The sequence below is a fragment of the Rhea pennata genome, chromosome 10 (assembly GCF_028389875.1).
Source record: "Rhea pennata isolate bPtePen1 chromosome 10, bPtePen1.pri, whole genome shotgun sequence".
Taxonomy (NCBI): domain Eukaryota; kingdom Metazoa; phylum Chordata; class Aves; order Rheiformes; family Rheidae; genus Rhea; species Rhea pennata.
The window spans coordinates 21,013,948-21,035,722 of record NC_084672.1 but is presented as its reverse complement, the minus strand read 5'-3'; the positions used below and the strand labels follow the sequence as shown (position 1 = coordinate 21,035,722).

The following is a 21,775-nucleotide window of genomic DNA, read 5'->3' as shown; positions in this document are numbered from 1 at the left end:
TAAATAAAAGCCATTCCAATATAGCTACAAAACAGTTTACCTGCAAAGACTAGATATTAGAAGTCAAATGAAAATGGCTAGCTGCTCCTCCAAGCTCAAATGCTGTTTTTTCTTATCTCACCTTGGCCACATCTGGCTTTTTAACATCTTTGGCAATCCATTAGTTATTCCTTTACCTGTATCTTGCTTCTTCCAAGCAGCTTTTGAGGGAAATCACAGAATATCCATCAGCCTACAAGATCTAAGTTATCTGGGATGATGAAGAATCTAAAGTTGTTGTCATAGAATGTCTTGTTCTTCCCCCCTTTGTAGGGGAGCTGTCAACTTGCGTGTGTCATGCTGATGGACAGAGAGGGACATGGTCTGAAACTATGAAAGCCTTGGCAATGAGAAATGAATGCTCTGAAAAACAGTCAGTAGCCAATTACAAATCAAAATGCAGAATATAATGCTTTCTTGAGGCCACAGCAAATGTGTAGTTTTTCATTTTTATAATAACGCACTCTGTAGCTGTTAAAAGGATGGTCAGAATCCAGTGTAGTAATTAAAGATGTCAGATGTCTGCATCCACATAAAAGCCCTTAGCACTCTTACAAATACATGTGAAAAGTATACTTGACGAGTACTTGTATACATAAATTCGAGAACTGTGTTTCCAATGAAAATGATTAACAAGCTATTAAAAATAACATAGTAGTTGTCGTCTGTTCCCTTTTTCCAGCTTCCTCTGCTATTTTTTTCAGTTCCTGTATGATTAATCTCAGCAAATGAGTAGGAAAGAACAATGCTGCTTAAAACATCATAATCCTTACCTAGGTTATAAGATGTGCCACCCGGTGCATCAAGGTTAATAATGCTGAAAGTTGTAGTGCTAAATTACTTTAAAATATAATCACGGAAAATTTTTTGCAAGCGTGAGCACCTCTGGAAAGAGCAGCAGTTAGTTTTTCAGCTTCTTTAGAAGGATTGGCACTTGGAGTGATCTTTAGGAGGAACTGAGACCATTTTATTCTAAATCAAGAAACCATGCTGTTTTAAGCAAAGAATTCTGAATGGCTGATTGAATTTCTTATTGCTGCTGCTTGAACTGAACAACAGGATTAAGTCAAGGCCATTTCTATGAGACAGAAATTATAGCAGGCTTTGAGTTCTGCCTTTCCCCCCAGATTTGGGAATCGGCAGGTATTGCACCTGTCAGATGTTAATGAAGAAACACTGCGCAAGCTCGTTCTTCAGAGCTGGGTCACGTTGAACTTCCTTGTCTTAAGAAATCAGTTTCTAGTCTGGAAGGTTCAAATGTTACTGCCCAGTATTTCTAATTTTGGGATATTTCCTTTTTTCCTTCACAATTCTTGGTATTGTTTTATTAGTTAAAGCAGTTTCTTTGTTTACAGCTTCTAACAGGCAGTGATGGTGTGTTCCCTTCTTTTTTAAAAAAAAGCTTTGCAGAGAGGTGTCTCTGAGGTACTAAAATCCACAGAGATGGTTTTCTCTGGAGAAATGGAGCTGTATCCCCTGCCAACTGTAATGAAAGGACTTTCCCTTCCCTTTCCCTTCCCTTTCCCTTTCTGGTTACTGGGACTTGGGTTATTTTGAGTTTGATTTTGGATGCCAAGTTCACCTGTGTCCTGCACCCGGTTTCCTGGAAGTAGAAGCCAGGAGAGTTACCAGAGTTTGTTCATGTCAGAAAATGCACCCAAGAGCATGTAATTTGTAATCTTGGTGTTTTCTTGTATGTAATTAGCCTGTGCTTTTCTCAGTGCTGACTGAGCTATGGTTTTTGCTTGGCCGCTGCCTCAGATGAATATGGAGGAAAAAATGAAGTAGATACTTTTGTTTTTGGTCTGGATATGTTGCCCTACTCACAACATTTGATTTAATAGCTCTGTATGTCCACCTACCAGAAAACAGGCACCCGTTGTAACCGCTGTGCTGGTGCCCGACTGGTGGCAGAGAGCTGCCACTAGAGGGCACAGAGATCTTGATTTTGTGATGTCCAGCAGCATGTGCTTAAATCCACTGCTCTGCAGCAAAACATTTCAACGTGAGGAGCTCAGTATCAAGATTAAGGTTAAGTTTTTGGGATGTCTTGAGTGAGTACTCGGTGTAGGAGCAAAAGGAAAGAGCGGATCTAGGTGACCGAAGAGCCTGACAGTTGCACGAGCAGGTGAAGGGCCGCTGAGGCATCCTTAAGGAGGCGATGCACGGTACGCAGCGTCCTGGCAGCCCGCGGATACTGCTGCTCTTACCATATTCTATAGATTATTTACATCTGTATTTTAATTAGCCTGAGTATACAATACTGAATTATACCATTGATATCTGAAATTTCCGTGGCTTAAGGCCATCTTCAAAGTTTCATTTTTGCAAACAGCAGTAATAAGATCCGCATCCTAGAGATGCGGTCGCTGCAAAGTAGAGAAGCCGTCACATTTATGCGAACAACCTGCCTTGTGTTCCTTTCTGTTCAGCACGTACAGCCAGCACCAGCCTTTGCCTCCCCCCACGGCTAAAGCGTTCAGTAACTTTAGATGAATTTTGACATAGGTGAAAACAAGCTTCTAAAGTACCAAGAAAAAGGATCATAGGGAAGCACTGTAATATTTGTAGTTATTTATTCATCAGTACTTTCCATTTTTTTAATCAGTGAAGGTATCTGTAGCGAGAACACACTTGTATTACTTAAAGTTATTACTTGTCATCTGTGGTGTCCTTATATTATATACATCTTGTCTGTGACCCTTCTTCTTTGACATAAAAGATTTTATTTATATCACCTTTGACCTAATAAAATTTCACCTTTCACCTTATGCACTTGACACTTCAGATAACTTACTCTTGATCTTTGACTCATTTTGTTTTAGGCCTGTTAAGCATAAAAGGTGGCTGCCTAGAAAGAAAGCTTTGTTGGCCTGGGGGTTTCTTTATATTGTAATCTGACCCTAGATTTTTTTTATTATTATTATTACTTGGGATACCACACAAGGCATTGGAGTATGTTTATTTTGTCCAAACTAGTATCACAATAAGTAAGGCAAAAATATCTCCTTAGAACATTGGAAATTGCTTTAAGTAATGCTTGCGTAATGTTTTCTTGCAGTAAGAGTTTTTGTTCATTAATCTGACTGTAAGCAGCATGTTAAAAGCTCACTAGCTCTAAAAAAAAAAAAAAAAAAAAAAGTGCTGTATCACGTGGTCACTGACACTACTTTCTGTGGGCCAAGTGGATGCTATCATTGATCTTGCAAGACAAAAAGAAACAATTATGTTCTAGGAGTTTTTTCCCTTTATTATAACATCTATAGGTTCTGCAATTTTATAAACGTGTTTTGGGAGAGAAAAGTAGACTCCATGTGGTAGCAGTTTTCCGTTGCTCTGGAATTAATCATATATTGTGCAAGAGCTGACAGGTAATATTAGACATGCAGTTAATAAAGTGAGTTTGCTTGTAAATGCAACGTATTTGGTGAACCCCCAAAGAAAATAGTTCTATTATGAATGGAGATGTTAAAAATGAAGAAATATGAAATTATGTAAAGATCTGAACAACAGCTTCATTTTATTTCAGCTTTTTGCTTTTTTTCCTTTTGGGATTTATCAGTCTCTAGTTAAAAATTGCAATTTGCAGTTGCAATTTGCCATGTTATCACTGTCCCACATCCTGACCATCTCACCATTGTCTTCAGTGTAGCAACCGTGTTCTGTGGTCATCCTCCCTCCCTCTCTTGTGCCTGCTTAAATACATCTCTTCATCCGTCAGACTTACAACTTCACCTTCTCTTTAAATTATTACTTTCTGTACTGCTGGCGTCCTGTTCCCAGCGTTGATCTTCATACTGGTTTGAAGGCTGTGTGCGTTTTGGTTCCAGCGACTGTGCTGGGGTCGGTGAGCGTGCGGGAAGGGGGGACTGTTCTGCCGCCCGTGTGGCAGAGGGCACCGAAAAGGAGCCTGCGGGAAGCCCTGGGAGGACGGGCATTGAGCTCATTACGCTGAGGATTAGGTCCCTACAGGGACCTTTTGTATACTCGTGCTCCCACCTGCAGCTCTTAGATAATTCATTTTTATGTCCCCTTTCTTTTGCCTTTCTTGTCTTCGCTAGTGTGTTTTGAAAAATATTCATTACATTAGTAACTCTATAGCTTCCTCCTTTGAACTATTGTCCTATCTTTTGTCTGTATCTCTTGTCATTTAAATAGCATGGTTTTAAGGCGTCTTTAGAGTACAAACCATATAACTACACTCTACAAATGTTTCTAATAAGTGAAGGATGCTTCTAATAAACGTGTAAAATAGAAAGCATGGCAGGGGCTTGGTTAATTTATCTGAGATGCGTGCTAGAATTTTATGTGTTCCAAAGAAGAGCACATGGAAAAATGTTAAGGAACCTTTGTTTGCATATGTGAAAAAACATGGGGTTTTTGTTGGGGGAAGAAAACTGTATTCTGTCATGGCATTAATGAAACAACTTCTTAGAGATGCATTTAAATCAAATGAAAATAAAATCCCGTGGTGGAGGGGAGAGACTGTTGTTCTGTGATGACTGACAGCTTTAAAATGAGAGGATTTATAGAAAGCGCTGGCTGGCTGAGCCCACCCACCTTGCGTTCAGGAGGGGTCAGAGCGGCGGTGACGGGCGCAAGCTTACTGTGTCCCGGGGCTCGTCGAGCGGCCCGGCGCTGCGCTGCGCTGCGAGCTGCTCCGCGCACGGCTCTCGCTCGGGTGCAGCGGGCTCCAGTTTAGTCTGATTTACAGTGAGCGTAACGGTGCTGGCGGGTTCCCAGGTACAAACGCTCCTGCACTGGCAGAATTGTTTTTTTGCCGGGATGTGGTGAAAGGCAGCCCCAGAAAGCGTGGGTGCACTGGTGAGAGCCCTGCTGCAGCCGTAGGAGGTTTTTAGCTGGTACAGCAATACAAGCAAAGTTGACATTCATCTGAGCTTTAGTCCCTAAACACTTTTTAGGGATGATGGGTTGTTTTCCTTGAAGAAATTGAATGATTTTCTCAGTTACATGCATCTCCTGATAGTTCTTACAAAGGAAATTCCTGAAGAAAAGAGATGTGGGAATGTTTTCGTGCCTGACCTTTGCTCTTTGCCTTGTGTATTTACAAGGAGTTTTCTTGCATAGAGCCTTGGTGAGGCCTGGACTTTGTTGAATTGTTTTTGTCAAAAATTTATTGATATATAATTATTGTTTTATTGCTTCAGCCTCAGCAGTACTGGGAAAAATGCTTTTTGCTTTCATTTGTGATTCAGAGTGCTTAAGTTCTTTTATTTAAATGAACAGCACTATAGTTTTCCAAATGCCATTTATTTCTATTTCAGTTTTTCTTTCCTTTTTTTTTTTTTTTTTTTTTGAAGGAAAATACGCAATTCATGACAAAGCTGTAGTGCTTCCTTCCAGTGTAAGTGCTGTAATAGGAGCCTTCAGAGAAGGAGTGGGGAGAAGCCCTCTTGGGAGTGCATTTGTAGTCACATGTATTGGAGGAAAGGACATAAGGCACAAGCTTTGAAACCTGGAGTGTACAGGGAGCTATTAGTGTTGAGCTAAGGAGTGCATTGTTAAACAAACACATTTGGAAATAAAATTTTTAGTAGGAAATAAAGTTTTCCAGTATATAATAGCAGTACATGCAAATGGAAGCATGACTTACTCATACCCAGCAGAACAGATTTTAAAAGAAACAAACAATATCTCTTTTTATCTTCTCCCCAGCAATAAAAGGAGATTGACAAACTGGATTGTGATTTCATTTTTTCTATGGAGTTTCATCTGTTACTGTAATGTAATAATGTAGTTGTGTCTTCTGCTGTGATAGGACTCTATTTTTCCTCTCCTTTCTCTTCTGTAGTGCTCAGGGGAAGCAACATGTAAATTGCTTATAAGCAAAAAACACCCAGATCAGGTAAGCTTCAAGATAGGGCTGCGTTTGCTTTACTTGATTTTTTTGTCTTCTGAGAAACAGAGGGATTGTTTTAGAGCGGTGCTGAGTGTTACTAGCGGAATGGAGTTAGGCCAAGCATTTGTGGTCCAATACTGTTTACGGATGTTTCATGTTTATTGGATAGCTGTAGTTCTTTCAGCATGGCAGCTTTTTGGCCTTGTAATTTTCCTGTGAATTCACTGGTCCTGGAAGAAGCTGTCATGCACTGTCATGTAATTCTAAAGTCTAATCTGTGATGCGGTTTGCAGAACATCCTTCAGTACTTTGCATATCAAATTGAGTTTTTTGCACCTTGAGCAGCAATAGTTTTTTATATTTAATATATTATAAGGTGTTGTTCTTCTTGGCAAAAATGTACATGATTAATTGTTTATTGGCTGTGTCCTTAATTGTGATAGATCATTGCCAGCAGCTGTACCTTTCCTCCTTGTGGTGTGGATGCTTTGGATATTCACAGACAGGATAAGAAAAACTGCTGCTGGCAGAGCCCGCTGCGCTTTCATTTCCCCCACTCCCTGCTGCTCTTGCAGCTGGCAGTAACATCAGGGCCTTCCAGCCTTGCTCCTCTGCCCTGAAGAACGATACTTCCCATGTTCACGATTCTGGTTCTCATGTAAGAAACATAGGAATTTGTGGGCAAGCAAGGTGACAAGAAGTGCTGTCAGTACTGGCAGTAAGAATAGTGTTTAGTATAAACATATTAAGATGCATCTTTTGTCCCTCATATAAAAACTTTAATTTTAATTAAATTCAAGAAGCAAATGAAGAAGTTTACTTTTACAATGAAAATTTAGTCCTTAGTTTCAAATGTCTAATAAATTTTTATGCTCTATCCTCATTCAAAACCTGAGCATGTTGTAACATAGAAGTGTAGTAAATAATTAAAATCTTGATTTTGAGAGAACAATATTCATTACTTTTTTTTTAAACTCATTTCTTCACAAGGTAAAACACTTGGTGTATTTTTATTAATGGCAAGACATACGTACCTTTCCTGTTTTGAATTCTGTCAGTGTTTTGGAGTATATTATCACTTCTGGTATTGTAATAGCATTTGATCACCTTTGATTTGAGCTTTAATGACCATTTGTATTTCAAACTGTCATTGGTTATAATGCTGAAGATCAAATTTTGGATTTGATAAACTCAGTCTATTGCGGCATGTGTTTTTCATATTAAAAATTGTCCTAGCTCATGAGAGAAAAAAATAGAATACCGAGTATTTTTTAAATGTCATAAAATCATGAAAAAGTGTTCATGTAGTGACCTGATTTAAAATTGTACTGTTAAAAACTCATGAAAATATGGCAAATATGTGCTTTAAATGATCATATGCAAGTAAGAAAAAGTTATTCCTGACATTAGTAATAAATCCTGAAACCCTTTTAAAATTATTTTTTGCAATTACAGAATACTATTTATTTTGAAATAGGTAAAGATGCATATTAATGCAAAGGCTGTGTGTAGGTTTCAGAATAGCTACCTATTGATCTGCTAGAATATATTAGCCTTATGTGCCTTACATTTCTGCAAAAATATGTAGTTTTGTATTGTTTTTTTTCATTAAAATGGTAAATGACTTACAGCAATTAAAATGTGGTCTAAGCTAATACAAGTATTTCTTTATAATCTTCCTCATTTGGGTTATTTTAATACTAATAGCAGAGAGAAAGTAAAAACAAGTGTTTGGAAATTCTGAAGGATGACCTTAGATGAAGAGCTGAAGTCAGATATTTTTCAGTTTTGCCTTTGTCTGCAGAATTGGGTTAGAGAACTTATAAGAATGCCTTTTCATTCCAAACTTAAAGATTCAAAGTTGGAAATAATACAAGAATAATAAGAATAACCAGTCTTATGGTCTTCTGGCATCTCTGCTTCAGTCCTGGCCAGAATCCAGAAATACGAAGGGAATGAAAATGAAAAATAATAGGAGAGGAAAAAAGTTAAACTTTTCAAATTCCAAGGTCATTTTGGCTCAGTTTTTTGGGTGAAAGTCGAATAGCCGGAAGGGATTTCCATTTATATGAATTGGTTATTTACACGTAGTGGAAACATAGCTAACGAAGCTCTGTATCAGATTCTGTGTAAAATGGGCTGTACATTGGAAAGGTCAGGCTTACACACACTCACTGTTACACAGTAGGGTTTAACTTCAGTGTTGCTTTGTGGTAGCACAGGACTCTGCGGAGGTTGTAGAAAGCAGCACAAAATATTCGCTATACTAGGTCACTCCTGCCCATGCCAGGCTAGCTTCGGAGTGAATCATTTTCTGCATCTCTCTTCCCTGGCTGTTGCTGCTGCTTATTAGGAGGTATATAGTGCTTCATGAGTGCTAGGGTGGAGCAGTGTGCACTCGCAAGAGCACAGGACCTTCTGTCGTGGCTGTCCTAAAGCAACAATTTTCCTCTCCGAGAAAAAGCAGATGCTTTAGTACAATATAACTCTACCTATGCAGTCTTGTCGGAGCAGAATTCATAAAAAGATGGTACATACTTAAAAGAAAAAGGAAATAAACATTTGAGTTATGTTCACTCCTAATTTTAGAGTGAGGGAACTTATTGTAAGAATTCTGTGCTTGGCACATTTTACTTGTATAATATTTTATAAATATGCATCCTAATTTAATAGTGCTGCTATAAATATTTGCTGAATTCATTATTTGATGTTTTTCTGTGAATTGTTAATATTTTACCAATAATTAAAATACACTAGCTTAAGAAGTGTTTAGTAGAAAATTTCTTGCCTTTCCTCTCTGCTTGTTCTCTTTCAGTGGTGTCCTGTAGTGTCTGGATATTTCAGTGGTGTTTTTATTTATTTTGTCCTTCATCAGGGAGTAGTCTTTTTCTTGTAATAAGATATTACATATTTATACATATTTATATGTATACATATTTATACATATTTATATACGTATAGCTTTCATAAGTGGCCTTATGAAACGGGTGGTAAAAGACTTTGAAAGTGAATAGCAACTTACATCTAGTGCAGAGATCCCAAAATGTCATAGCCAAAGACATTGGGTAGGAAAATGGTTTTGCAGCTGTGTTCTGGTTTGACAGATATATATACTACATTTCACCCTTCTAAGTCAAATAAACAGATGATGAGATTGTGATCAGGACATTAGAGAGAGCTAGACAGAAGTATTGGTCATATGAATAGGTAGCACATGCTGTGACAATGTATGCTGAAAATTTAATATGTAAAAAACAGTAGGTAAATTTAAGATACAAAAATGAGACATCACTTGGAAATCAAAGCTTGGAGAGGTATATTACTTGTTACACATTTGCAGGGTGGCATACTGATGTTGAACAAAGTGATCGTGGAAAAGGATAGCAGGAGCAGACTGAATCCTCGTGGGAAGTGAAAAGTGGAACTTAAGAATGATAGGGAAGTTGCAGGATGTTCACTTAATTCTTGTTAATGCCAGTAGGAGCTATTTGTGGATATCACAGATGAGCTTAAGTTACATTCTTTGTGGAACATCTTTGCTGTGTCAAGGCTGATGAAGAGTGTTTGCTGTACCAAGCAATCCTGTAGGCTTGATCAAATGTCACATCAACAAAATAAAATATCATCAGTCTACCAGGTGTCATTCAACAGTTTTTCTAGAGACTATATATATTTTCTAGAGACTCTCTCTCTCTCTCTCTCTCTCTCTCTCTCTCTCTCTCTCTCTCTCTCTCTCTCTCCACACACACACATATATTTATATATATACACACACACGCACATACATATACATACATACATACATTAAAAATCCCTTTTTTATTTTCATGTATGGTATGAAAAGAGTATCAACTGGCAATTTTGTTCTCCAGCTGTTGTATTTCACTTGGATGACCAAGAGTCAGAATCCAGGTTATGATGTGGCTTAACTCATCGAGACTGAACTGCACTATACATAACTGTATTATGTCTCAGCATTTTGTGGTATTTGTGAAGATTTTCGTGGAAAATTTTTGCAATAAGTTTGTTCTGTAGTCTGAAAAAATAACTTTATTTCAGAAAATATTAATGTTGTAATCCTTCTAATATAAACATGTCATATAAGAAAAAGATAATTTAATGTGTAGAGAAAAACTTACTTGTAAAAAGTACTTGGTCAATTGAAATTATTAAGTTCAAGATATAGAATGAACTGAGTAGTTTTTCTGTTTCAGACACCTGAATTGGAGTAGGCCATATCTAGCAGGAATGTGACTTCATGGGTGACCTCATTAGTCTTATCTGAAATGGCTTTGGCAGCTCATTTTCTCATGCAGTTTGTAGATGAGACCCATCTGTTGCATTTGGAAAGTTTCAGGATTGTCAGTGACTAAAAGTCAAAACAGTTGGGAAAGGAGGAAGAGGAGAGGAAGAGCAAAGGCTTTTTTTGTAAATAGTCTAATTTCTGTCTTGTCTGCATTGTTTTGCCTGCAGTTTTGCATGTGTATTTAATGTCAGCTCATACCAGCTTGCAGAGTATTGAAACTTGCACAAGAAATTTGTTTCAGTTTTTAAAAAATATTTTCAGTGTAATATGAAAATTATTAGAGGTTTGCATGGCTTGATTTATAAAGGTCTGAAATTTCAACATATGTCTTTGACATATGTCAACAGAGTGCCATTAAGTATCAAATTGTATATTGACAAAGTTACTTTTACATGTCATAAGCTTTCTCAACTATAGATAGTTCTTCTCTAGGAAGGAGGTACAGTATATCTTGTAATTTTTAAAGATAACGTACTCGTTAATTTTGGTGAATGTATGTAAATATTCCGGAGAGAAGTAACAGGATTATTTCTACTCTACTGCATTACTGAGCAGTCACCATACAAGAATATAAAGAGGAGAGTATAAGGATGATGAATAAAACGTTCAACTCCTGTTTCCATGTTTTGTGCTGTATTCCACAGTGTGGTACAACTAACTGCTCTTTGTGGGACAGATCCTGGCATCCTCATGAAAGCTGAGTGATATCTTATTTACAATGCGCTTGATCTCAGTTCTGCAACTTAGAGGATGAGTTACCAAGTATGAAAAATAATGGCAGAAATCTGATACAAAATGACTTTCAGTTCGTGATAGAAAGTATCATGTTAACAGTTTTGCTGTTTCTCAGTCCTATATTCTACCTGATGCTCTGAATTTATAGCTGGCTAAGGTCTGCAAAGAGCTGATGGTTTCGTAATACCTGAGAGTTTGGGGTCATCATCTGTCAGGACGTGCTCAACATGGGATGGGGCCAGTAACACTTTATCTCTACACATTGTCGTAAAAACAACCCCCCAAAATGCCACTGTGGAGGAGGTAAATCAGTCTTAATATTTCTTACTGTGTTTAGCGTTTACATTAAAAAAATAAAATTAAAGGGTTTTAGGAAGAAGTGAATGGAACTTTTACTTAAATAAAAAGCATTCAGAATAAGAAGCAAGTTTACTTTCTAAACGCTGTACCAACTTGACATTGCTGTTTCATACACTTACAGCAGTTACCTTTTTGGTATATTAACCTGTCCAAGCAATGGTCTTGAAAGTAAAATTACCTTTCAGATTAATTATTTGAAGGATTGGATGTACTGTACTTTAGTTGTGGCTAAGTGGATTTTAAAATCTTAGGTATTTTGATTGGTGGCTAGTGGTGGCTTAATAAAGCATTGAAATAATTATTTTTACATTGCTCTTGAGTATAATATAGCAGCAGCTAGCTTCAGACTTAAGCTGTCATTCAATGCTAAGCTATTAGTTATACTTGTTTCACACCTGAATGGTGGTAAATCTGCCTAATGTGATAATCCCTCACTTTGATCTGTACCTGCAAAAAGTGATCTTTTTTTTTTGTGACACAAGATGTTATTACTCACTAAAATAAGACTAGAACTGTAGGTATGAAGTTTGATATTAATCCAAACTGCCGTACTTGAAAGCCGAGAACTCTGAGAACTGGCCTGTGCTTGAGTTCATGTGAGCAAAACATTTTGTAACCACCCTACGGGCTATTGACAGCAAGACCTCTCTTGGCCCTCCCAGGCTGATAAACGAATCTGCTCGTTGAACTCTGTAGTTTTGTTCGAGTCATCTGTTAAACCACAGATTAGATTAGGAAAGACAACGTAGGCTGCTAAGGGGAAACAGGGCATCGTCCCCACCGAGCAGAGGCTTGGTGGTGGTCGCGGTTGCCATCGTGCAGCAGGAGGACAGCAGGTTGCTGCACCTCAGTGAAGATGTTCTGCCCATTTTTAATACAGCATTGATTTCAAAGTAGAGGATTAACCTCATTTTACTCTTGCCATTACTTTGAAGAGTTTATTAAAGAGTTTGAAGATCTGATGAACCAAAAAATCATGTTGAACAAAGACTTAAAATAGTTTTTTTCTGTAGTAGTCTCTGTTAACTTTGCGTGAGTATAATTGTTTCATCTTAATATGGCTCATAGGTGTTGGTGTGAACTGATGGGAATTTACAGTGCTGAAATACTAAATCAGTTTGGAAAGCAGAGTTACCTGCTGGATCCTATTGATATAATTGGCATACTTGTTTAATAACTGAGCATCCACAACATGTCAGCAGTTAGCTACCTTGAAGCTTAGTGTAACAAAACAGTAATAAAATCTCAGTAGGGTTCTGAGCAAGTACTTTGTTTTCTTAACAATGAAAAACTTGAAACCAACAATTTCCTGTGAAGTTTGAGCCGTATGACCAAGTTTAAAAAAAAAAAAAAAAAAAAAAAAGGCGGGGGGAGGGAATCAGTCAATGCTATTTTTGAGCAGGAGTCGATGTCGAGGGATGCCTGTCCCTGAGAAGACAAAAATGAACTGGAGTTAGAGTTTCATTACCAGCAGTGGCGGGGTTCGTGCTCTATGCTACTGGCAATTAGTGAAAACCAACTTAACAAGAATGTGGGTACAATCATGCTCCAAGAGGATGCAAACTTTTGAGCTATCCTTAGGAAGTTTTCCTTTAGCACTTATTACTAAAATTAGATGGATGGAATTTAATGGGGGGAAAAATGTTTATAAAGGCTGTTGGTGGTTTTACTGCCAAATATGGAAGTGACAGAATTTCTGTTGTTTGAACAACAAACATTGAAAAACATAAAACATTGAAAAATTTTTTCAAATGTGCTGGAAGTTATACGGGATAGGCAGTGTAGCCAACTTAATATTACATTTATTTTTAGAATTTACTTAGATTTGTATGCTTGATTTCCTATGCCTAATGTTAATTCACCATTCATTTTGCATGCCTGTGATTTATGATATAAATTTCAAATACTGCTTTGACTGGATGTGTATCGCTAGGGTGGATCACTCTATAATGCTTTACAAAAATGAAATAGTCTTTTCCCAGGAAATTTCACAGAAATTTATTTTAACAGGCTTATAAATATTCTTGAATCAATGAAAGAACTAGTGAAAGAAAATAATAGCTTGTTTTCTGGAAAATATTGTCTATAAATTTTCTAACACTTCACCTTTTACTTCTAATTTTAAGAATACTTACAAAAGGGAGAGGAATAACTTTTGATTGTGTCACTAATCACTTTCACCAATAAATTGTGCTGATACGTAATGGCACACTTTTTTTCTTCTTCAGAATGTGCTCAGTATTCTGTAAGAGCTCAAATAGTTGTTATATTAAAAATATGGTAAATATATTCTAATAACTGTTGTTAAAGTAGCTATTTCTTGTAATCTGTGATAAGAACTTGATATGATTGGCTTTAAGTAGTACAAGAAGCCAAAATGCAATTTGAAGGTGTGGTGTTTGCTTGTTGTCATTAAGAAGACTTTTCCGTAGTGTGAACTTATCTGCTACAGTCTTTATCATCAGAGGAAGATTGAGGGTATCGTGCAGAACATCAGGTTACCCAGGCCATGGGCTGCCCTCAGTACTGCCTATGGCCAACCATCGTTATAGCTAAGTTACAGATTGCTTCAGACAGCATTTCTTTCCATCTTTGAAAACAGTGATGCTTTGCTCAGCCATCTGTCAGGCAGCAGGCAAAGCTGAAGCATCTTCTTTCTGCCTCACATGTGTCATCTCCCAGGCTCCGGAAGCGTCACCGCAGAACGGGAAGGGCATCTAGAGCGGGAACATGGGTGACACCAGCGATAGCAGCGCTTTCCCAGCAGCGGCAGTCGTACCTGAAGCTGTCATGAAACAAAATGGATAAAATTTGTTACACTGAAAGTAAAACAAAAAATATGTAACACGTTTTCGACTAAAACAGACTGATTAATTGTGGGCATTGTAAAGTTTCAAGTTGGTCACTTTTTAAATTGATTTGATTAAATTTGTGCAAGTTTCTTGCCCTGACAAAGATCTGAAATACATTGGTAGCTCAGAAGAGGTTAAATTCGATAATGCACATTTAAATTAAAAGGCGTGTTTAGGGGCACTTGAGTAGAAATCTTTCTTAGTCTGTGAAATACATCTTGGTGGCTAAAGAACTTACAGTAAACTTCAAACTTGAGAGAAGTCATCAAAATAAGAGAAAGAGCAGTTTAGCAACTATTTTGCTTTTTTCTTGCATTGTCTCTGTGTAGTTACTGAATATTCTGCCATTTACTGGAATCGTTACAGGCACCCACGTACCCAACTGCATATTGTATGAATACTCTCTGTGAGACCCCCCCCCCCCGCCTTTTTTTGGTGAGCTGTTCTATCAAAATTAAGAACAGCTTTAGGGGAATAGCTTTTATGATTATTCATCTATAAATTTCAAATATTTATTTTAAATATAGACCTTGGACTGTATTGGGGCAATCTATACGTTTATTGAAAGTACCTCTGAGGACACAGGAATTTTTTAATAACATTTTTGAAAAACGCTGAAGCAAAGCATTTATTTAAAATCACATGATATAATGACATTCACTTTTCTTGTACCTTATTATGCAAAAAGTGGATTATTTCGTGATTAAAGCTTTTCCTCTGTGGGCAGCTAAGATTTTAGCCAGGTCTTTCTTAAATGCTGATTTGTTAAGTGAGAGGAAAAGGAACATTCCCATCAATAAATTGTAATGTTGTAAGTGGTGAATACATTTGGTGTTTTTAAGCACAAATCAAGAGAAGTCTAGTTTTTGATGAGTTAAAATCATAGATCTTGACAGATTATTTTATTTAATATAATGAATTATGTTGGTAAAGCCAGGCATTGATCTAGTGTAGGTGTAAAAAGGCAGCTTGGAGAAGGAAGAGAGTGTCAACTTGGAGGTCCTTCCCATTAGGTAACAGTTTCTGTAGACTTGGGGACAAGTAATTAGTCTGCCTTTTCTGTGTGATACCCAGGAGGTGTTTTCTTCAGTGTGAAATAATCTCTTTCCAGTGGATGAGTCCATTATGTTTTCTGGATGCTGTGCTGCTGGCAAAGAACAAAAGAGTTAGCGTAGGGCGAGGAGCAAGTTCCAGGGCTGAGGCACACAAGCCTGTTCAAAAAAAGAAAGAGAAAAAAAAAGAAGTCTTCACATCAGAGTTAGGGTTTGGGAGAAAATTTGGGAGAAAGTGCAAACATCTTTCAATTCGACATGCAGATGGCTAACAGCAAAGTCAGTTGTTTAGTAATGTAGAGGCCAGATTTCCTGGAAATGCTATAGAAATTAACCTCTTTTACTTCTTTAATATTGCCAAAGAAAAATTAAGAAAAATAAGTAGTGTTACATTTGCTACAAACAAATGTAAATTGCAGATTGTTAACGCCAAACAAAACTATTTTAAAATAAGGATGGACAGTAGTGGTATTGTATTACATCAAATCACTCATCTGTATAATTATTCTGTTTCCAATTTTGGTTATTGTGATTTTGGAGAAAAAGCAAGCAGTTGTTGACCAGAGTACGATGTACATTGAGGAAGGGACATGGAAAAATTCAGATGTTGGCTAAGAGAAGATAGCCTGAGAAGAGAACAGGGGGCCAAATGACTTTCTTCTCAAAACTGGGAGCATCCCTCCTGTGGAGGAGAGCAAGCAATGTTGACCCTGTTGCCACATGTGGGGAAGAGAGCCATCCTTATTGTTTGGGATGGATTAAGGCATCCAGTATCTCTCTTAATTGGTCTGGATCAACGTGGTCAATGCTGTGTAGTTCAGGAATGGGCTGGCCACATCCCTAGTGAGAGCTCAGATTGCTTCAAAGTATTCTGGAAACCTTGTATAATACCCAGCAGCTAAATCTGGTCCCGAATTCTCCTGATTTTTGTGTCAAAATGCACAATAGTTGTGTTTAATCTTGTCTGTTATTGTTTACAGGATAAATTAGTGTTTTAGTAGTGTGTACCTGTGAATTATATGGGAGTTTCCCTAGCATCAGAGAATTTGCTTTGAGTGGTGGCTTTTAATTTCACTTTAAGTTGCTTTGCATTTTTCAGAAAGTGAGTGACACTTACACTTAACCAGTAATGTCATAATTAGTCTTTAATTGTTGCTGTAAAATAGTTGTAACAAAATTATCTTAAAGCAGTTAGTAGAAATGTGTAGAGCTTAACTGTCATGTTACTTTAATAGTTGCATAGGAATAAATGAAGAAAAGTAATTTCTTGTTTTTAGAAATATGTCGTCATCCTGAGTTACGTACTTTTCACCTCACCTTAGGATGTTTTTTCTCTCCTGTTTTTCAGCAATTGAGAAGTTTAGCCTTAAAGAGGGCATAAGATGTTGCACTAAAATAATGAGATAACTGTCCATTTTCAAGTTACCATATTGTGCTCTCCTATCTGTAGCCTCCCCGGGTCTTAGAGGGTATTTCACCCCAGGTTTTTGCTTTTATGTAGTAGTTCTTTCAGATCTATTTACTTGTATTATCCGTCTAGAATATAAACAGTGTTGCTAATACTTGTACTGAATTTTATATAAAAAATTTTTTTCTTCACTTTCCTTCACCTTTTGTTAAATATTTACTGCTGTTCCTTCCTGGGAAGATTATCTGTAATCTCTGTCACATACTGTAAGATTAAATATTATTGCAATATCTTCTGCAGGAGCACCTGTCACTGAAAAAGTATATTGTGGATATTGTGGTTGAGAGCTCTGTTCCTGTGGAACCATCAAAAGATGGAGAGGAGAAGCAAAAAACTAAAAAGAAAGCCAAAAAGCTAAAAGCACGGATGAACTCCAGGTAGTACAAACTTTTTTTTTTTTAAGTTTTTTTTTTTTTTCATAAACTTTGCCTTTTGTCCTTTAGTATGAGTGCAGTGGAAGGCAGAAAAAAATGTGAAGTTATTTGCTTTGAGAATGTCTTGAAAATAACACTGATGAGCCTAATTTATGGCCACTTTCTCTGATTGAGAAAGAAAACCGAATATCGATCTGAGCCCTTGGTTTCACCTGTTAAGAGCTTTTCTCATAATTGGATGCCAGTGCCCTGCCAAAACTGTAGCCTCTTGTAGCATACAATAGCGTGTTTAAAATTGTGTAAACCATGCCTATTTTTCTTTCTAGCTATTGATTTTTTTAAATGAAGTATCAAAGAAAATCAATACTAATCAACAAATAGAAGTCAGCCTGCTGTAGTGTCAAATCCCATGGCTAGATTTAATCATTTTTTGTTGCCTATCACAACAAGAAGAAAGTTAAAAATATCTTAAAATGGAAAGTGAGTTGTCAGACCTGCAGTATGTCATTAGCCTAAAAAGTGACATCTGCAAATCAGTATGATATGCAACACATCATTATATCATGAACTGCAGTGGCAGTCTTTATAGCTGAAGAGTCCCCAGCTGAGGCTAACACTTCAAGTATTACAATGTTCATTTGCATTTATCTCTAAAAATACTTTTTGAAAGGTAAAGTTCATTGTTACATATTTTCTTTCTTGTTTTTAACCAAGGAGAGTTAAAGATAAGAGAAAGATATCTGGGTTTTCAGAGCTACTATAAAAACGAGATAGTTTATTAACTCATAATAATGTAATTAATGGCAAGTTAAACCTTTTAAAATAAAGTATTTTAACAATCAATTATTGTTTAAAATTTTTTTTCCTTTTTGGATGAGCAAAACCACTGTCTGGATGTCAAATTAGAAGCCACTGTTGCAATGGTTACTATTTTCTTCCCAGTTTCTGATTGCTCGAGATGGAGAGTTATTCATATTACCTGTTGATTTATTGCAGCTATTGAGTCCAATTTTACATTCTTACTCAGCAAGTGCTTCTGTTGAATTTGATCAGAGGTTTGTCAGACCTAGGAATACAAGCTCAAGTAACGGTTTGTTACTGACACTCATAGTTGAAAAACAGTATTTTGGATTCTGATTTGCTGACTCGTGGGAGTCTGAGACATTTGTCATCACAAATTAGAAGTAAACCACAGTCACAGTGGGGCATCATTTTATAGAGGTAGTATGTTATTGAAAAATACATTGAATCTTCAGTGTCTTAGAGGAGTTAAATCAGGGCAACATGGGATGCAAATTCATTCATGCTTGTTTTTAAAGAGTGACTAAACACTTTTTATGAGGTTGCTGTCCTTGAAGATAACTGTGAGTTAACTAGAAGATTTCACCGTAAATTTTCAAATGTTAACCCGAAAGACTTGCTAATAAAGACGTGATTTAGTCCAGGACCAGTATGAAGCAAAGATTGTTACATGGAATTTCAACCGAAAAAATCAGTGAGAAAGAGTACCATTTGAGAAATTAATTTTGGCTGGGCAGGTTGTGCTTTACGTCTAGAGTTGATGTAGTTGGCACTTGAGTAAGTCATCACAGGATTGATGGCAACTACCTGGATGGTTACTGTATGTAAGCTCGTTAGTGGTAGTATGGGTAGGTTTTCCATATTGAGAAAATGGCTTAAGCTAAGTGGTTAAAGCAAATAAAACAATAAGCTCACAATTACAATATAAAATAACTCTAAATTAGTAATATAGTTAAAGTCTACTATGTTTCTGTTCAACAATCCAGACAGTCATACTACCAACTGCCTTGGAGTTACTGCTCAAAATCAACTCAAAACCTAGGTGGGATGTATAGATTAAGTCCCTAATAATTAATTTATTGGGGGTGGTTTTGAAGGTGAAGAGCCTTTTATGTCCATATTTCACCTAGTTTCACAAGTGTTAACAGCAGATTATCCATAAACCACAATTTTGCTCTTTGCAACGGTTACCTCCTTTAGAAAAAGGAACAGTTGTAACAAAGCCTCCTGTAGCTGAAGACTGGAAATTACATATTCGCTTCAGTTCCTAGGCAGCTATTGCATTTTAAACTTAGAAGAAATAAGTAACTACATTAAAATAGGTTGCTGTTGCTCTCCTGAGTTTCTGTAGCTTAAATCACCATCACAATGTGAAAGCAATGAAGGGTAAAGGTTGAAGAGGGGAGAAATTGTGATCAATGGATTATTAGATATGTTGAGAATTTTTGTTAGTCTTATTAACAATATTTATAGCCCTAAGCCATTAAACTGGTGCTGTAGTAGTAACTGATATATAGCTAGGTAAATTATCTCAGGTTAACATGTGTGTGCTGCTATCAGAAGAATACTTCAGTGCCTGCATGGCAGACCGAGGACAGATGAAGCTAACCTCAAGCAGCAGAGGTGTAATTAACAACTAGAAAGTATATACAGTTGAGATATACTTTGCAATGTATTTTTTACGCACTGCAGTCATGTGCATTTAGTAATAAATATTTTAGGTGATTATTCATATTTGACTGACTTTTCTGTGCAAAACTCAAAGCTAAAATGAGTTGTTTTTGGCTAAGAGACAGGAAGGAAGGCAAAAGGTTAATAAAGAAATCTCACCTTCATGTTTTATACTAAATTCAGTTGTGATTAATAGCTTTATTAATGATCCACAAATCAGAGCTAGTTGTAATGTAATAATATTTGCATATGGCATGAGTTGTTTAGGTTATGCAAGCTGAGGGAAAACTTGAGTAATTTTGAAAGGTTTGGTCCATTTAGTTAACAGAAAAATATAAAGAAATGTGCAGTGTATGTATCTAAGATAAAATAAGGAACTATTTGTGAAACTTGTCTCAGAAGAACGTTGATGAAATAGAAAAATTCTCAAATGAAGAGAAATTGAAAAGACTGGGATTGTTTAGTTTAGAAAGAAGACAAATGAGAAGATACCTATTACAACAGAAAATTAAATCAAGTCACAATTAAATTTTTACTGATTTTTTAAATTAATTTTTACTGAATTGTTCTGTTGCAGTGTAGCAGTGAAACACTAGTAGCTATCATCAGAATCTTGGAAGGATTTGAGAAAACAGTTGGACATTTGTAAAGCTGGCAAGAATGTCAAATGACAGCAGTTAATATTCAGAATAACCTAGAAATTAATATGAAAAACCATTCTCATATATGAAAGTTATTTTGGGGCAAACTTTTTTTCTGCTTTTGCCCTGAGGGGCTTTTGATACCTTCCTTTGGAGTTTGTGATGGGACCGATTGATAGAGGCAGATGACCTATCTAATCTCAGATTTAGTCCTGCATGCCAACTGAATTCCTTTCAGATGGGTTTGCAGAAGTTTTCAAAAGCCCTTCTTTTTGAACGCTGAGAATGGGAAATTTCCCAGTCGGGAGTGATGGTGCTGCTTGTTTCACTGGGAACAGAACTTCAGGATACTAGAACAGCAGATTGCCCTTAAGCCCTTAGAGATCCGTGTTACTTTCTTGCAGTCATCATTTATAATAAAAACTGAATGTAAGGGCATTTTTAAATGGATCAAAAGCAAATGTTTTTACAATCTTTTGTTTGGTTTTTCATCACAGGGTTCTGTCTCTGAGAATTTAATTTTTCTGTATCACTGTAGTGTCTGAATTTGCTCTAGTGTGTGCATGTGTTTGTTGCAAAAGTTATGGATTTACCACTGTGAATCCTACTTTGCTTGATAGACTGGTAATAGTTTTCACCTGGTGGCTCAGGTGAGCCAGAGGTACAGAACCAGTGGTGAAGGAAGTCTCGTCTCCCCACTCTTTGGCATAAAGTTAGTATGAATAAAACTTCTAAGAGTCTGAACAGGTTTGTGTTTTCAAGTGCTGCTTCCATTTCCCACAATAAAACAGCCATTTGTGGAGGTATTTAGTTCTGTGTTTTATGCCTAACAAGGATCATAATGTTACAGTACAGTCATTAGTTTCATTAAAAATAGTACTCTATTTGTAGACACAAAAACTTATTTATGTTAATTTTAATATTTATAGTGTATTTATCTTTCAGTCTCCTCCATACGTCTAAATTACTAGTATTTTCATCAGATGAGATCATTTTAATAATAAGAGATTGATCACTGCAGTTCTTTCGCTGTTACATATGTCACTTGTAATATTTGTTAGCGTTTTGAAAATCAACTTAAATCCACCATTTGTGTACTGATGTTATTCTAAAGAAGTAATATTCACCATGAATTATTACTGGCCAGTAGGTAAGCATCAGTTGTAGATTATGACAGGGCAGAAATGTGCATTGCTGTGATAATAGGAAAAAAATCAATGATTAGGATTATCTTACTGCATACTGTACACTTTAGACAATAGTCAATAATGATGAATATTTTCTCCTCCAGGGCAAAGGAATACGAAAGCTTGATGGAAGCAAAAAATGCCATCTCTGATTCTCCATACAAAGCAAAGTAAGCATTTTACTTTGTGTATTTTAGACATCCACATTTGTTTGTTTGTTTGTTTTCTGTCTGTACTAGAAGTGCTTCTGAAATTTCGAATGGAGTAAGTATGATAAACTTCCTTTTCAGTATGGACATACTGTCACCTTGGATTACAGATCATTCCTAATAAGGACAAAAAGTTAGACCTTACAAATGACACTTACTCTGAAGCCACTGTATATCTTAAACCGTATAAGATACAATAGTAAAGTTAATGTGCTCATTT

At 36.6% G+C, this 21,775-nt stretch overlaps 1 protein-coding gene across 4 annotated transcripts in view; it reads left to right on the top strand.

The window, feature by feature from the left end:
* The window catches only part of SCAPER (S-phase cyclin A associated protein in the ER), a 170,357-nt gene that overhangs the window by 58,360 nt on the left and 90,222 nt on the right, over window positions 1-21,775 (top strand). For all 4 annotated transcript variants that reach the window (XM_062584007.1, XM_062584005.1, XM_062584006.1 and 1 more), the window contains exons 21-22: window positions 16,913-17,049; window positions 21,451-21,516. In XM_062584007.1, the coding sequence (XP_062439991.1) occupies window positions 16,913-17,049; window positions 21,451-21,516 (203 nt within the window). The remainder of the gene's footprint in view (window positions 1-16,912; window positions 17,050-21,450; window positions 21,517-21,775) is intronic.